Source organism: Osmerus eperlanus, chromosome 12 (assembly GCF_963692335.1).
Source record: "Osmerus eperlanus chromosome 12, fOsmEpe2.1, whole genome shotgun sequence".
Taxonomy (NCBI): domain Eukaryota; kingdom Metazoa; phylum Chordata; class Actinopteri; order Osmeriformes; family Osmeridae; genus Osmerus; species Osmerus eperlanus.
Window position 1 is genome coordinate 8,725,576 of NC_085029.1, and position 18,264 is coordinate 8,743,839.

Consider the following 18,264-nt stretch of genomic DNA (forward strand, 5'->3'; position numbering starts at 1 on the left):
AAATCGAAGGTGCTCTGATGCTTCAATTGCTCTGGGCATAAAATGGAGACGACCTGATTACACCAAGGCAGACATGAAAATCAAGGAAACCAATATGTGTCTTTTTTTGTCTGCACTGCATTTGAGATACATGTATAACAGGATTTGATTTGGCAAGGGATTTGTGCTTCCCAAATGGAAAGGTGTCGCTCAACTGAGTCAACTCGCTCAACTTGTGTACTGGCCCTTTAAGACCCGCCAGGGGGTGGTGATCTAGGAGACAAGGGAGCGGAGAGGACGAGCTGCCTGGTCACAGTTGTGTGAGCCACCGCGCTTTCAACTTGACGTACGTATGTGACATCAACGGATCAAGAACCGACCCGCGTGGACATTCGTTACCTTTTCGGATAAATTAGAGTTGTTTTTTTGTATACTGTACATGTCGCTTGTTGGCTACAGTAATTAGAATTCACGGTCCGCACAGGATTACTACTTAACCAAGGTAACGCTCTCTTTAATTCTAAGCGAAGCTTGGGGAGAAGTGATGTCAGTTTATTTCCAATACAGGGTATTTCGTATTTATGTTCGTCTGCATATGTTTGCCTTGAATTTTGAATTGGCAAATTTCCAATTTCCTACTGAGCAAGAAAAGCTGGTAGCAAAAGTAGCATCTGCATATCATTTGAATGTCAAATACTCTTGGGGACAATCACAGCGCCTTTCAGACCAGTTGGCTCACTTGGTTGTTCCGTGTGTGAGCGCTCCAGTGCATTGTGCTGTTCAGGAGTTCCCCGTGACCTGGCCTCTGATTGGAGTTATCTGATGAAGACTTGGGACTTCTCAGAGTCCCCAAAAGAAAACTATTCACAAGACCCACATAATCAGAACTTGATCTTCGCCTCGGTAAATCCGTAAGTTGTTTGTCACTTTAAATGACTCGAGGGTTAATGTATGTAGTTCGTAGGCTATCATATTCTTTGTTACTTCTATTGTTGCCACTACATTCAGTGAAGCTGAAAGTATGTGACTAGTAGGAGCAGCATTGCTTTTGTTGCAAATCTGCCTTCAGACCATATAGCTGTGGATTCCAAGCCGTTTTTAGTGTTTAGAAATCTCGTGTGGCCAGTTCTCTCTCACAAGGACTTTACCTTCTCTGACCTCTCCCTGTGGTGTTTTGATGTTACGATTAATTACTCCATTAAATACCCCATTCTTATTCATCACAGCTCAACAGTAAAACGTTTGCTTTATTCTTAACAGCATAACTGTAGCCTAAGGTCCAGACCAGCTTTTTTTATTGTTGTTTGTGAAGGTTCTAAATGATTCCATATTTTTTCTTGACCTATCACATAGCCACAGAATGAGATCAGTGGGCCACATGGCCAGTTGAGTCCTACTGGGATAAATCTGAGTGAGGCAGATGGACTAGAGCATCGGAGTGACAGTGTTACATAACAATACTACCCCAAGATGGGAAAGTAAGCAAAGATTAAAGGCATTCAGCATGATTGACTATTTACCGAAAGCTAAACACATAAGACACTTAGTTGCAATAACATTTAGTTTCTAATAGAAAGCAATGCTTTTACTCTCTCTCTCTCTCTCTCTCTCTCTCTCTCTCTCTCTCTCTCTCTCTCTCTCTCTCTCTCTCTCTCTCTCTCTCACATTTCATTTTCTATGAGCCTCAGTCTGTTTGCAAACCTGGCTCCCCCTCTCGCAACGGTGTCACTGTACCAGATCTGTTGAATGGTGTTCATTGGTCCATAAAAAACAAAACAATAACTGGATGGAATAATATGGCTCCTGCTCTGTGATCTCCACAGCATAGCGTGCACCCAGCAGCTTTATTCCATATTAAAAAACATTGGCCACCATTCGCAGCATATTTCTCTTCCCATGGTGAATCAAACAATCAAGCCTGCCTTGTTGTTACACCGTTATTCTGAACCTAAGTGTGTCGACATATTGAAAAAAACGAGCTGGGCTTTGTCTCAGCTTGCAGACAGCCCTGGACCTTTGCCCTCTGGCACTACAGGGCTCTGCCTTGGTAAGAAGCTGTGTGATTGGTTGCGTCTCAATGTCCAATAGTAAACCCTTAAGGTCAGCACATGGCATTTTCTAGACAAAACATTTACCCCGGGACCACCTGGTCTCCCTGGAGAACAGAGACACTGCTGCTAGTGCTTTTGGGCAGACACAGGCAGGCAGGTAGGTAGACAGGTAGGTAGGTAGACATAAAAACAGACAGTCGGTCAGATCGGTTCTCTAAAGACTCATCCCCAGGTATAGGCCAGTAGACCAGATGGATCTCCTCAGAGAGGAGACACTGACATCTACAATCGTCCCGTCCTACTGTTCATATCTGCCTCCCCTTGCTCTCCTCTCCTCACATGCTCCTGGTCAGCAAGCTGTGGGGAGGATCCAGGACCCAGGTTCCTGTCTGCACAGTTGAGGAGCTGGCCAGATGCCCAGCGCTAGGTCATCTACTTGGGGGCTGCTGGGGAGAAGGATGTGGGGGTTGTGAGGGGGGTTTGGGGGGGTTGTGAGGGGGGTTTGGGGGGGTTGTGAGGGGGGTTTGGGGGGGTTGTGAGGGAGGTTTGGGGGGGTTGTGAGGGAGGCTTCAGACAGATCCGCGGGGATGGTTCTCATCAAACCACCGACCCCAGGAGATTTTCTACTGTCTGATTGTTTAGATGAGTTACCAACACAAAAAAAGATCTCCCCTGGTAATTCCAGAATGAGTTCAAGATTTACTTCACTGTTAGTCACTGTTGTTCTTCGGACATAACTTTAGATGCGTATTGCGTGTGTGTGTGTGTGGGTTTCGCGTTCATGGCAACATGAGTCTGTCAGTTCCCACTTGCTCCAGGAAATACCAATATAAATGGCTTGAGTTAGCTTCATCTAGACTCTATGGGAGACTGCTGTTATGATTGGAGATAGATTTGACATTCAGAGCCCTGAGAGGGCCAGCTACAACAGTTACATTACACTGGAGAAGCTAGCCATAACAGTGCCCTGACCTCTACATTTGACACGGTTAGTTATGTTGAGTACCTTACCTAGTAATTGAGCACACACCATTTTATTTATATCCCCATCAGCAATGTTATTACTTATTAGTCTAGCGATTCTCACACTAAAAGCAACCTCCAGAACAGAATGTGAGAACGGTGAATTGTTTATAGGGTTAGGGGCAATGTGTCCACCCTCACCCTAAGCCTCAGGTCAAAGTTCACACAAGATACATTTATCCACATGGTGCTCTAAAACAACAATCCCAAACCGGCCTTGTTGTCAACGGGTGAAAAGGTCCAAATTCCAATGTAATGTAATTTAACTTGTAATAAACTTTTATGCAATTTGACCAATTGAATCTTTGTAAATTCAGGGTATACAGGCCATAACTTTGTGAGTTCTTGGGAGTGGTATTCAGGGTTTGTCTGGTCGGAAGATGTCTCACTTTCTCTCCTGTTGATGTTGAATCATATTGAATGTCATGGTAAGGTCTCAGAGGAGGGATATTGTGTCCGGGACAATTGCAGGAACCTCCTTTCCCGAAAGGGAAACACAGATGCTTTTGTACTTTAGAAAACTTCATGCTTAGGATATGCTGTACCCATTTTACATGGGAAAGCAAAACTTAGTTACAATCATGTCCTTTGTCTTTGCCGCCCTATCAAACTTGACTTGAGAGCTGAATGTTTTGAAAGTGCTTAGGTTTCTGTTTGTGATTCTCACGTTAAGCTTTCTGAAACTTAACCCTGTCCCATGTCCTATCATTACGATGTGACTCGATTCCCCATCACATAACTCCTTGTAGACCAGGTTTGGGCTCTGAGGACCAGAATATTCCCCAGGGCCTGCTCCCTATTCAGAGGTTAGCTCCTATCTGAACCTGATACTGTACACCGCACATCAATACTATCAGTGTCAACATACTGTAACTGGTTTGACAAGTATTTTACCAGTATCGGGTTAAGAGACTGTTTCCAACAGTGATTGTCATTTGTTGGCTGAATGTACAAATTGTTCACATTTTGGTGTCATTACCAATTAAAATGTAAAACTCCCTTAATTAAACCTGTAATTCATGTTCCAAAAAATTTGACTCACACCCTCCTTTGTTATGAGAAGACAAGGCATTGTTGTTGAAGTCTTTGAAACCAGTTCGGATAAGACCTCATTATCCTGTCTGAGCTCAAAAGAACAACCGTAAATATGGCCAACAAGGAGTTTGAGTCAGGGTGAGTCTCACATTCCCTGGACGTTTCATCAGGTTGTGGCTGTCACAAATAGACACAATTTCATCTGTCTGTCAGCCATCTTCTTGACACACCTGTCCTGTTCATGGAATCTGGAACCTCTACTCAGCTGACACAGGAACTTCCGAACATGTTTTGGAGTGTGTGTCATCTTTGTGGCCTGGACTCTTCCCTGAAATCAGATAGGGTGGAGTCAAGTGGCCCAAACTCAACCACACTCTTGAGAAATCTTAGCGACTGAGTTCTGTTTACGGATATACACCAACAGCTACGGTCTCCTGTTGCAACTCGCGGCTTGTATCCAGTCCGTAGAGGGACCCAGTCCACAGTCTGCTCCTTGATACCCAGATGGATTCAGAAGAGGGGGTTATATGACTGAATGGATGCTGGGAGGCACTGGTCTGGCAGAGTCTTTGTTGTAGAGCACTATTAGATTCCAAGTGTAATTGTCCCTCAGTGGGCTCTCTCATCTGTGACTGCTTTGATGCAGGCCTCCTGTTTTCAGTGTGGTTAAGCATTAACTAATGGCATTAAATCGCCTCCTGAGCCACTGCTTTGACTGGGCCTAGCCGGCCGGTTGGTTGGTTGCGCAATCTGTGAAGGCTAGACACTGACCGAGCCATATGTATTGGAAACCCTCTAGACCGGTAGAGTACAGCTGGTCTATCAGAGCGTGGCACTGGCCTGTTCACAGCTCAGCAAGCGCCATTGTTCTCTCCCCCCCCCCCCCCCCCCCCCCCCTGCACGGTCCCAGAAACAGGTGGTCTCCCTCGAGCGTTCTACTGCTGGAGAGACAAAGGAGGAATGCACAGCCTCCTAGCAAGCCATCTCTCCAGCTCTGCTTCTGGTCGTAGGACCAGCCTGTGACTCAGCTCTTTTGATAGATTCCAATCTCGTGTCATTGTTTTGTCTTCGGTGGCCCGGCCTGGCTTGGTGTCGTGGGAGCTCATTGGCTCCTGTGTGAATCTGGGGGTGTCACCGAAGTTCTCAGGAGATGGTTGAACCTCCTGTGTGCGTGTGCGTGTGTGTGTGCGGTGAGACAAAGAGGGTGTGTGTGTGTGTGTCATTATGCGCTCCATGGGTGTGATGCTAGGGCTTGGCCTCTAGCTTCTATTACACCTAAAGCATTGTTTTTGTTTCATGTGGATTTTGGTCCATTATGGTTTAATGTCACTGTGACTTTGTTGGTTGTTCAGTTCCGGTGCCTCGGGGCACCGGCTGGGTGTGTCTGTGTGTGTGTGTGTAAGGTATGAGACACAGTCTCAGTGGTGGGAAGCGTGTCTCAGGAACAGGACTCGCATCCTCCTAGGACCCCTGACCCTCCACCTGCACGTCAGTAATATGGAAAGCTGGGCGTGATAAGCCGTTGATGGACTTTGCGCTTATTGCCCCACGTACACGCCCACATGAACAGTTAGCATACACACAGGTAGAGTCCATTTGTATTGACCTCCCAGAGGGAAATTGAACTGTTACAGAAGCAAAAGTGATGTACGGCCAATAGCTTTAAGGCCAAAGAAATAACACACACACAGCACACATGCTCAACGGAAACGCAATAAAACAAAAGTTCTGATCCACACATGGAAACACAGCCAGGCTACTGAGGCCGCTGGAGAGAAAATATTGTCAAACATAACCCCTTGATGATTTCCAGGAAATCAGTGGCGCTACTAGTACAAACACAAGTAGCCAGACAAGAGCTAGAAGGAAACTTGAAGATGGATGGTTGGAGCCAAACGGCATTCTGAGTTTGGAGGCCTAGATAAATCGCACATATTTGAGACCTGCCTTCTGATCCTGGTAAATCCTGCATCCGTAGTTTAATAAAGGACGCTGTGTTATTGTGTTGTTCTGAATTCCTGGGTTAGGGTTAGGGAATTGGCGAGCAGTTACTTTTGCTTCAGGGACCCGGTGCTACAGCTTTGATGGCACTGTTGAACGTGGTCATTAAACACACGGTCAACCTTGATATTATTTGACCCAAGAGTTTGTGGCCTAGTGGTCTCACCAATTAAAGGGGTCACCCAAAGCCTCGCCATGTTGACTCTACAGGACAGCGGTCTGGCCCAGCTGGACCAACGCCACAAGTCACTCTGAGATGTCGCTTGTATCCGGTTAGCGCAGAACCCTCCCCTCACCGCCAAACGACCCCTCCCATTTGTGCCTGTCTCTGGGCTTGGTGATCCACCGGCCTCTGCTCCTCCTGGAGATGAGCTGCTGAAACTCATACCTACCTGATGGGGCTGGATAGGGAATTCCTGACGTCTCTCTTTCTCACACACACACACACACACACACACACACACACACACACACACACACACACACACACACACACACACAGCCAGAAGTTACAAGACCCCATGCTGGTCAATTTAGCAGAGGTTTAAGTACACAAACGATGCATGTTACAGGGCTGGCTATGTTGGACCTATTTTCCTCCAATGGGATTTCCAATGTGCCAACTGGTTGTCAACCAGATTGTCAACGGTGGCTGAAGTGGAGATGTTATTGTGTTAGGGTGTGCGAGTGTGCCCTGTGAGGCCTTTTATTCATGGCCCAAGGCTTGTGTTGACTACTGTTGGTGTTGTTAAAAGCTAACACCATGGGGTTTTATGTTCTCATCTGGTGTGTTTGAGGGAAGCTCAGAAGCCCCCCCCCCCAGTCTCCCTGTGGTCCGTTTGAGCTGGTGTGTTTTGGTGCAGTGGGGGGCTACAGATAAAGGACGAGGAACTGTTGAAAAGTCAACACGAAGCAGAGAGCCCACTTATCTTTCACTCACACTGAAAGACCTCCCGCCTATATAACTGTACTGGTTTCTTTGTGGAGTGCCAGGTGGTGTGTGTTTAAGGGGGTCTGTTTATTTGTGTGGTTATCAGCAGTAGCTGCTCTGTCGGCTGAACTGACGCTGGCCCGTGCCCCTGCCTCTGCTTGTCTTTCTGGTGATTTGGCCCTTTTTTGGGGGGGGTCCAGGGGCCACTCATTCTGTGGTGCCCCGGCAGAGCCAATGGCTAAGCACACTATGCATGGCCTTCCCTTCTTTGGTGAGAGGGGGCGTAGGGCATTTTGGAGCATTATTAGGGGTGCCCAGCACACCTGGGGGTGGAGTCAATGGGACATTGTCCTGGTGGCCCTGCGCTGGCGATTTACATAAGAGGAAAGCGTCCATGTTCACAGCATGGAGCATCTGTTCCGTAATGGGCCGTTTGGTCCTGGCTGTCTCTACTAGAGAGCAGCTGCTATGCTTGCAGCCTCCTGGCCTTAGTTCTGCCTGGCCCCAACACTGGCCATTGGGACACAGGAAAGGAGGGGTTCGTCGATGAATCCGTGACAAACACAGCCTCTATCTACAGTATCTCTGCATCGGTAATGAGATTTGGGGTTTGCTCCACGATGGCTGGGAGAGAAAGGCTGCCGCCTGTATTCAGTGTGTTGGCACGCTGTACTGGGGAGGGAGACCAGAGTGGTGCCCTCCCCACCCCCTCCATGAGGGCGTTTTTTCTCTTCAGTGGCTCCATCTGTCTACCCTTTGGAGAAAAAAAAGTCCCTGTGTTGATGTTGCTCCACAAGGGTAGGGCTGTGGGCCTCCCATACTGGCAACCCTCCAGCTATGTCTGTGCGTGAGTGTGTGTGTGTGTGGGTGAGTCCTTGGAGAGAGGAATGAGAGGCCGTGACATTCTTACACAGGCCATTATTCAAATACGTGGAAGGGGGGGGGGGGGGGGAGGAGGAGGCAAGGGAGAATTTTGACAAGGTTGAAACATGTTAATCATCCTCTTGATTTGCTGCTTATCCAAAATCGGTCTCCTCCGTCCTGGAAGCGGCACAGCATGGACACCCGCCCAGGACTCCACCACGCAGGGTAACACCTACGCATACGCCAGCTCGGAGACTCCACCACGCAGGGTAACACCTACGCATACGCCAGGCCGGAGACTCCACCACGCAGGGTAACACCTACGCATAGGCCAGCCCGGAGACTCCACCACGCAGGGTAACACCTACGCATAGGCCAGCCCGGAGACTCCACCACGCAGGGTAACACCTACGCATACGCCAGGCCGGAGACTCCACCACGCAGGGTAACACCTACGCATAGGCCAGCCCGGAGACTCCACCACGCAGGGTAACACCTACGCATAGGCCAGCCCGGAGACTCCACCACGCAGGGTAACACCTACGCATAGGCCAGCCCGGAGACTCCAACGATGGCACACACAGCGCTGCTGTGCTGACTGATGGTGGGATGAAAAAGAGAGAAAAAAATCCCAAAACATCCCTCAGGGAAGTCACGTGGTCGACATGTCGAAATGTTCCAAGTGAGGTCAACGGTGAACGGATAGCTTAACCTCAACATGATAACAGGGTGTTGAACAACAAGCCAGCGCTCTGCTGACCATGACACGGGAAATGGATGGCAGGTTGTGTTTGTGTGTGTGTGTGTGTGGTAATGGGTTGGAATGTTTGTGTTTTGGGGAGGGGTGTGTATGAGGGCTCTGCAGTGTGATCCCGCACACAGTCTTGGCTGGTTGAGGCATGCTGGGTTTATTTATTCTCGTTGAGCATGATCTCCTTAATCCCCCCTGAGCTTTTTTTTTCTCTGTGTTTCTATTGGGGTCCTACAGGTAGGGTTACATGTGTCTAGAAACACACACTCCCACACACAACCTGGCATGATATTTCCCGTAGTCAGCAGGCCAGGGTCACCACACTGCCAGTCTCTTGGATGGATCAGATAGCCCACACAGACTCGATTCTCGAAAGGAGGAATGACAGAACCTCCCCCGCCCTGCCCCCCCTCCCCAATGGCCTCCATTAGAACCCAGGGTGTAGGAGGTACTGCGTTTCAGCTGAGCTCACACGGTGTTGACCTTTTGAGATTGCTGTCTGTTTTTTTTTTTTGTCAAGTTATTTCGGGTCAGAACAGACAACAGACATGTCCCAACATGGGCAACAACAGGTTTTTGCTTTCACATCTTTTACATAACTTGGTTAGTGGATTTTCCCTTATCGTTCAAGTTGGATCCAGAGGACTCTGACAACAAGGAGTCCTTCTCCATCCATTTTGGTTCGTCTTTTTCCCATCCTCTCTCTTTGCTTCCTCTGCCATAGAGACCATTGTGGATCAAAAAGCTCATCCTCTGAGACCTGTCAGACATGAGGACAAACAGGTAGAACAAGTCGAAGAGACAGGTATCAATTACAGCGGAACAGAGGTTTATGTATTTAATATGAGGTATATTTACTTTGTCACACCAACGCAAAGGTCGGGCCCACGACTGGTAGGAATAACATGTTTACATGACCATTGTTGCACCGCACAGGTGATGTCGTAGACGTGATTCCGACTACAACGTGTGGCCTAACTTGTAAAGCACACAGTGGAAATGTTTTCGCCAGAGGCCCGGAGAGATATGTTGTGTGCTAGGTGCTTAGCAGAGGTTGGGTAAACACGTTAGCAGCCCAAGCTAGTGAGCTGACACTGAGGTGTCACTTACAGGACAGCAGGCTTGGTTTCACAAACCGCCCAAGGGGCCCCTCAGCTACGCTAGCTCTCCTACTGTACACGGGGCTAGCCGGCTAGGGGACAGGCCTGATCGAATGTGCTCAGCGGAAAGACCCGAGCCCAAGATAGCAGTTTGACCTTATCTGCAGGAACTGTGCAGACTGGTCAGGTCCCACGTAGTTTCGGAGTCTTTCTGAGAAACCTGTGTAGCTACTATGGCCCATCAATTACTGAGTCGTAAATCAATAGCACCATTAAGGGTTAGGGTCAGTAGCTCCATGGACGGAGCTGTTTCTTCCACATTGACATCGTTAGCACCTCTGTATGTCTTTTCCTGAGGTGTCTGTGGGAACAAAAGTTGACGCTGGCTGTTAACAGCCAAGGAAATTAAACAAGTCAGGGCAAATGAAAATCAGATGAATGTAATCCTCATCTCAGATAGGAACACATACCGAATCTAAGTGGAATGCAGTGAATAATGTAAGTCAGAATTAAAAGCAAACCAGGAGGTTTATAAAGTAGCTAACTCTGCTGTTGTGTAACAGTGCCTATCCACATTAACGTCAGGTCCCTAGCTTCCGACCTAGTGAATAAGTAATGGTCGTTCTGTAAAAAATTTAAAATGTCCTTAAAATAAAACTGGAAAACGTTTGTGGTCGGTCCTTGTTGATCTCCGAGGTGGTCCAGATGTGAGGAGGATAGAGGCTGCAGGCAGCACGGATGACATCACTTAAGCCCCTTATGGTTGTGCATCCGCTAGAGTGGCGAGGGGCTGTCTGCATGGAACCATGGAGGATTGTGGGACTTCCAGGGGATTAGCTGCAAGAGCGAAAGTTAGCGGGGACGGTAGTGATGTCATCTTCTGTGTGTCGGAGCTGGATGGCGACATTGGAAATGCTGTTAATCATTCATGGCGCTTGTTGTTCCTTTTTTCTATCTAATGTAGTGTGACGCTCTGAATGCTGTTTTGCATAAGGTGTCGTCGACGGATGCGTGTTGGCTGAAGCCTGAATTCAAACTAAGCTTTAACCCAAAGTTTATTGCTTACACGTGTTCTTATCCTGCACAAAATGCCATTTTATTGAATCCGGACTGTTTCAAACACGTTTGTGTTTCTGTCTGTCTGTTGGACTGTAGGTTACGGGACGTATAGCTAAATAACTAGCCCGCCTGCTAGCCTGTCCAGTTCTGAGCTTGTGAAAGCGAGCTGAGATGGAATTTGGCCCCTAGCTGTGTAATGAGCCCAGTGTGTCAACCATATTACGGACCCTACTGTTGGCTGAGTGGATTCCCTGGTGACCACCACTGCTACCCCAGCATGGCGTGAATGTCAGAGAAAATGACCCGGCTTTGATTTACTATTTTTCTAGCTGTCTAGACCTTGCACTAAAGTCAAATGGTGCTAAACATAAACCCTGCAGTTCAATGTCCCCTGGTCAGAACTAAAACAGTGACAGTTTGAGGCCGGATTGTTTGGAATGCTGCTCTGAACTGTGGAATGTCTACTGTGCTTCGTAAAGCCTATTCTTAATGTATGTAGAAGTGCAATGAATGGGTGGAATTGAATATGACAGCCTTGCCTGCAGGCCTCTCTTACCCCCTTTGTCATGTACACGGTAATGAGACCTTCAGTAGCATCAGGGGGTAAGGCACTATCCCCCAGCCATCACTGGGCCCCTCGAGTGACTGGCATGGGCCATTTCCCCAAAATGAGCCAAGGTGTGAGTTCGGGAGCCTTTTGAAATTCGAGCACACACTGAGAGCTTTTCTCCTCAGACTGAAAGTCTTCTAATGGTGTGTCACATCAAAAGTATTCCTCCTGTACCAATTGTAATGTGACATTGTCCCCATCACACTGCATGTGGCCTGAGGCCATGGAGAGAAGGAGTCACCGTTCTGAGAGGCTGGGCCGGGAGAGTTAATCCGTTTGTGAAAAGGTGACCTCACTCTGCCTGGGAGGAAGGCAGCTTACACACAGGAAGTTGGCTAGGCAGTGTGGTTTAAAGTCACCATGGAGACATGGACAGCAAAGGGCAGGTCACAGGAGTAGCCTGGATGGGCAGGGCGCTAGGTTTGGGGTCAAGGTTGCCAAGTTTCTTTGGCTGCTTCCCCTGACCCAGCTGGTCTGTACCAGGTAAGTAGGACCCCAGAGGGAGTCTACATTACTGGATTGGGCTTAAACACTCTCTGCCGTTTTGATATTTGAAACATTGGTGTTTGTCTATAATTGGCAAACAATTTGTGAAAGAAAATGCCTGCAGGGGCAGGCCTTTGTCACGTTAAACTGGAGGGGGAGGCTAGTCAAGGACACAGGCTGCACATTGTAACTGAAACTGAGCTTGCAGATAGAGAGTAGGCCAGACTGTGTTGAGTACCATGCATTATAATACCATGCTGGTTGAGTTGTGTATTAACCTGCCAGGTTAATAATAGCTAATGATAGATTAGCATGCGGTAATGCAACAGTGTAAGACGTCCTTGCCTACAGTATAACACACAATGCACGTTGTTTGACCAATGCTTTAATCACATAATTCTCCAGCAGTTGCTTGGTCTTGGTCCAAACGTTTTCCACAGTGGTCGAGTTCCTTATGCCAAGAAGTGTAAACGAGGGTAGTCAATATAAAGTTGTTACGATCCTGAAGTGCTTCCAGTCCCTCCAAATTTCCCTGCCCGATGTGTTGTCTCTGTTTTGTATTGTTGAGGATTTTTTGTTGAGGGGGCAGACCATCCCCCACTCTCCCACAGCCTGTATGCACCGAGCAAGAGCTCGTAGGAGGTTATTCAATAAAGAGGTTAAACCACCACACTCAGCAAGACAAGAGAATTGAATTCTCCACAGGGACGTTCCGTCCTTTGAAAAGGAGACAAAAAAACTGGGTTAGCTTATCGTCTATCAAAACCCCCTCTGTTCTCCCCGAGTGCTACAGTTGCCTGGCAGTGTTGAATGGCCTCTTGTTGCTGGAGATGCAAATGTTTTCGCGGGTGACGTTTTCTTTTGGATATTGTTGCCTGAAGCCCCATTCATGCGAGAGGGCACGCACATAACCTTGAGTGAGGGCTCTGGCCCACGCCTGAAAGCACGAGACAATTGATGGGATAGCGTCTGGCGGCTACAATTGATATCGCTGATGTCATCTTCTCATGGCCGTAGTACTGAAGGAGCAGCGATTTTCTTGGGGATTTCAGAGCAAGGGGGTCAATGGTGACTTGTGGAGAGATTGGGTCTGTGTCATTGGACACTCCTCTTGAAATGATCCATGTCATCATTTCATTGAGTCAAATGTAGATCAAAGTGTAAAATAATCAAGAACACCTCTGCTGTAAAACATATTCCTGTAAAGTTATATGTGTCCCCCATGACTTTTAACACAACCCCAGGCTATGATTACAAATCATCCTGCTCTCTGGATTGTAAGGCAAGTCATTGTCAGCCATCTGTGCAAATGGAATGGATATATGATGTTCTGCTGGGGGGGGGGGGGGGGGGGGGATTCTTCTGACACTACTCAGCCACCCGGGGCCAGAACTAGAGAATGGATCTTCTGATAGCTGTGGGGTTCTATCAGAATGAAGAGGCCTGATACTTAAGTGTGTTAATAGCTGAAGAAATGAAGTTCCTTCTTATTCTTTAGAAGAAAAAAAATCATTCTTTTATTCCTGGCTGCTGGTGCTGCCTGTGCCCCGGGTATCCTGTGACCCTGCTTATGTAACAGGCTTGGGCCCGAAGGGAACTGACGTCTAGAGGCTGTACAGACAGCCTCCCCAAAATGGAAGTTTATTTTCAGATTACGTATCCTTTGACAACTATTTCAAGATGTCAGGGGAGGTATTATTGTGAACAAAAGGGCTGAGTAAAAAGTGTAGAAGGCAGGTAAGGCGGTTCAGTGACAAATATGAACAGTGCTTTCTCCGCCCCCTCTCTTAGAAAACCTTCTTTCCCTGTTACATAACACACTTAAAGACCTCAGTAAGTTTGTGCTCCTAGTGCTTTCATTGGGAGCCACTCGTGTGTCTTTATTTCAAAGCCCCGGTGACAAATGTTTCCACACTCAATGCCTCATCTGGGCTGTAAGGGCGTGATTGGGAGCAGCAACTTTTTTCAAACTGGTTGAAGTCCTTTGGCCTTTTAGAACAGTTTGGTCCTGCTCCAAAGGAATAAAATGCCACAAGAGAAAAGCCCTCTGTGTTTCGTGTTGTTAGTTTCCAGGTCGCCTGCCAAGCTTGAGTATCAGTTGGTCCACCTAATTCTTGTGAATTTAATTGGTTCTCAACGTTTTTTCTCCCTCTCTCTAGGTTAGTTGGGGAACCACCTGGACCCAGATATCAATACCGCTGTTTCAAAGGACCACAATGGCTGTGTGCTTCAGACACCTGGACATTAAGCTGCCTTGACCACATCCCTCAACGCTTTCAGGTTGAACTTCTTAAAATCCGCTGTTGTGTCTTTTTTTTCTTACCGTCACCAACCCGGTGTCTGTCGACCCCAATTCTTTGCCCGTGGATTTTGAGAAGCTCCAGTCGCCATCATGCCCATCCTGAAGCAGCTGGTGTCCAGCACCTCCCAGTCCAAGCGGCGTTCACGCATCGACCTGACGCCCGAAATGATCAGCGCTCCTTTGGGGGACTTCCGCCACACCATGCACGTGGGCCGCGGCGGAGATGCTTTCGGCGACACGTCGTTCCTCAGCACCCGGTCAGGGGAAGCACCCAAACCTGAACCGGAAGTCAAACAAAACTCCCCCGGACCCAAACCGGGCATCCTGTCGCGGACCTTCAGGAGCAGCAAGCGCTCTCAGTCGGTTAACAGAGGAGACAAGTACGAGAGCAACATGCTAGCGGCCCCTGGTGGTTCGCCCAAATTTGTGAAGACCGCCATCTCTATGCCTTACCTCAATGAGGAGGACGCGGGCAGGGGACATCGGCTTCCCAAGAGCGCGTCCTCCAGCCCCTTGAAGAAACTCCCGGAGAGCGACGGCAAGGCCGTCAACGGAGCCGCAGCTATGGCGACCATGGACATGGAATACGACGAGCGGAACTTCGGCGAGCTGACTGACCTGCCCCCGTCCATGCCGCGGAGCGGGGGCATGAAGCACGCCGAGTCCATCATGTCCTTCCACATCGACCTGGGCCCCTCAATGCTGGGAGACATCCTCGGCGTCATGGACAAGAAGGCCTGGGAGGAGGACGACCTGGGCTACGAGGAGGGCCGCAGCTCCCCGCCCTTCAGCCCCCCCGCGGAGGACCGGGACCAGCCACCGGCGAGGGCCCCCCGCGCCACACACCCGCAGAAGCCCCCGGCGGACCCGTACACCCCCGAGCTGAGCGGCAGGAACCTCCATCACCACCAGCACCTCGACAGCTGCTCCGTGTCCAGCTCCGGCTCCGCGGCCCTGGACGAGAAACCCCTCAACCACGTCCAGGAGGGGGACACGGACAGCGCCAAGTACAGCTCGCCCCGGGGGGAGGAGGACAGGGACTTCTCCTTCATGGACGAGGATGACGATGAGATTCGGGTGTAACGGGGGTCCCGCTGGCCCTATGAACATTGTTTGAGGACACTGGGAGACCCAAGTATTGTCTGTGAGCTGGGAAGCTATCATCACAACATGAGAGGGGTTGGGGGTGGGTGGGGGGGACTATGAGTAGGGTAGAAAGGCAGCCATATCGTCATATTCTACTTGAGATTCTAGAGATTGACATTAGCCAGAGAGTCTCTGCATGTTCCATGAGATACCACCCATATTATGAATACAAACATGGTCTGTTATTGAGACTTATTTACTTAACTTTGCCAGAAGGATTTGAGTTGGCTAACCATGTGGAGACTTCCAGATTGAATAGAAATGGAAGTTCCTGTCCCATGAGACCTTTTACTTTGGACTGGTAACAAATTCTATCTTCGACCACTGAACGAAGCAATTGAAGGCCGAGAGCAAGAGACTGGAAACATCTTGTCACACACACCAAGGCCAGTAGTATGTTGGAGTTTTTCTTTTGTATTTAAAGCTATTTTCTGTCCTGAGAGCAGGCCTTTGTATGGTCACCTTATCATAAATATAGTCCCCAGATTCCTACTTCCTACTCATAGTTTTCGGATCCCACTGCGCCTTATCGCAAAACGTTATGTGCATTCACACAATGGTGAAACACACATTCAGGCTCCCTCCAGTGTTCTGTTAAGTGGATCTCCCTTCACAGGCAGTCACTTTACTGGCTGCCCTAAAGAGATGTTAATGAGGAAGGGAACTTCAACCAATAGTCGTGACCACCACATTCTTTTAAAAGGGGAAGTGTGAGGTAACTATGGTTAGAGCATGACCCATTCTCCTGCTGTTGAAGACACGGGACTCCTGCAAGCATGATGCATACTGGGGTCACGATCTGGAGGCCATGACACTTTAAAAAAAAACTGAAGGCTGTTTTCCACAAGCGTTGAGTAAGGAAGGGGAAAATAAGTGAAATTCAGAATTGGGATGACACAAATCTAATAGTGCTTAAGCATATCCAGGAAACCTTAAAAGGTCAGTACATGTATTAGGGGAGAGGTGGCAGTAACACTAAATACAATTTATTTTGTTGATTTATTAAGTTTTTCAGATCAAAAGCCATGTTTACTACACATGTACATATATTATTGATTAGTTGGCCAAGTAGTGGCACATGACATTTGAACTCAGTAGGTACACTTCCAACAATTCTGCCAGCTTCCTAGAGGCCTTCTAGAAGAGTTGATCAACCATTCCTTGTGTTCACAGACAGCGATCAGTTTTAAGACAATGAGTGAGCTACTTCGATGAGGGAACGATCACACCTGAGTGTAGATAACATTTACGTAAGTCAGTGCAGACCTTGAGTTGATGACTTGGTTTGGCCATTGGGAACACCCACACACACATAATGCCAAGCCGAGTCACTCGGATTTTGCTAGGGAATGGTATTAGATGACAAATATCTAAAACACTAACTTCAGTTCCGAGTCACACTATTTCGTTTCAATGGTCCTTTTAGATGACTTTATTTTGACATGTCTAAAAACAAAATATGACACATTTTGAATTTGAAAGTGAAACAGTGGCCTTCCTTAACTGAAGTTCAATGTCTAATGTAACATGTCTTTTTTTTTTCTCTCTCAGCAAACTTCCCAAGAGTAGAGAGCGTGCTCGTGGCTTAGAGTAATGACCGTATGTTGGTATGTGGTCATATCTCTCATCCCACATCACGGGTCGGTAGGTTCAGCAGGTCAGCAGAGGGACGATGGGTGTGAGGAGGATTCTCCTGAGTGATGTGCCCCTCCACTGTGCCATTCATTGTGTTCATCCCATTCAATCAGCCAATCATCTGGCTCTCCTCAACCCTCTAATTCATAAACAGAGGCCTGTGACCAATTACCGCCCCTTCTTTCCCTACACGCACACCCAGACACTTATCCATTCACGATTCTAGATCATTATCTGTTGTTGAAACAGGAAGCGCTCTGCCCACTGCTTCCTGTGTCCGTGTCTCATCTTTCGCCTTTTCCTTGAGAGGAAGGAAGTTATATCTGCCACATGTGCCACAGGGGAGCACTGGTTTAGTTTCCTGTTGTGGCATTGGTTGGTCGGGTGAGGGAGGGGGGGGGGCACATTACTCAGTAGTGTTAATTGGGGGAGGGGGGTGGGAGGGGTGTCAGGATATGATGTCACTTAGTGGTATCTTTGTATTGTCAGAGAGAATACGTCTGCATGTGTACGTGAGGGATCAACACAGTTCAGAGATGAGAATGATTGGGTGGAAAATTGCCAAGTATGTAATAATGATCGTATTGGGAGGACATTAACATGACATTGGATACAATGTGTTTGTGTTGGACACATTGCAATATGACTCAATTTTTTGTTGTCGTCTCAGGCCTCTCATACTGGAAATGTATGTGGGCCAAAATTGGGATTTTCTTTTCTATGTTTCTACTTCTACATTGTTTTCCCCTCTCTAGTCTCTGATAGCGGACTGTGAGTTACAGGGGGAGGGGGGTTGCAGTCACTCTTAGCTGTTCTTTGAAGCAGGGAGACTCTCACCACCACCATCTTCACAACTGCCATCAGACGGATGGAAATACTGATTGTGCCATCCACCAATACATTGAACAATGGCCGTTGTATTTTTTCACCGTATGACAATGTTCCAGCGTGACAGCAGCGAGCGTCGAGTGAGTGGATTCACTGTACCTCTTGTCGGACCTTTCGGATGACTGTCACTGGTGAGTGGTGAAAGAGCTGTTTAGCTGTAGGTTGGTTCAGTTTTCTACTCTGTGGCTAGTTTATGCCAAGTTTGTGCTTTTTTTTTTCTCCTCTCTTTTGTCTCTGTTCAACTGTATATTAATATATATTTACCTCCCTCACTTTCCTATTTGAAATAACGGCTATATTTTTCAATAAAAGAGAGAGCTGATAATCTGAATCTGGAGGTGTCCTGTCTTCTATGATTAAGTCTTGTATATAGAACCTGTCAGCAAGTCAGACTGATTCACTG

The 18,264-nt window shown here is 47.9% G+C and overlaps 1 protein-coding gene across 1 annotated transcript; it reads left to right on the forward strand.

The window, feature by feature from the left end:
• The first annotated feature begins 276 nt into the window (after window positions 1-276).
• On the forward strand, window positions 277-18,192 carry cdc42ep4b (CDC42 effector protein (Rho GTPase binding) 4b). Its single transcript, XM_062474290.1, has 2 exons — window positions 277-481; window positions 14,050-18,192. Exon 2 carries the CDS (start codon window positions 14,283-14,285, stop codon window positions 15,273-15,275), a length of 993 nt encoding a protein of 330 aa, XP_062330274.1. The 5' UTR covers window positions 277-481; window positions 14,050-14,282; the 3' UTR covers window positions 15,276-18,192.
• Window positions 18,193-18,264: the final 72 nt, after the last annotated feature.

Coding starts and splice junctions, on each gene's coding strand:
- cdc42ep4b (XM_062474290.1), top strand. CDS start 14,283: ATGCCCATCCTGAAGCAGCTGGTGTCCAGCACCTCCCAGTCCAAGCGG.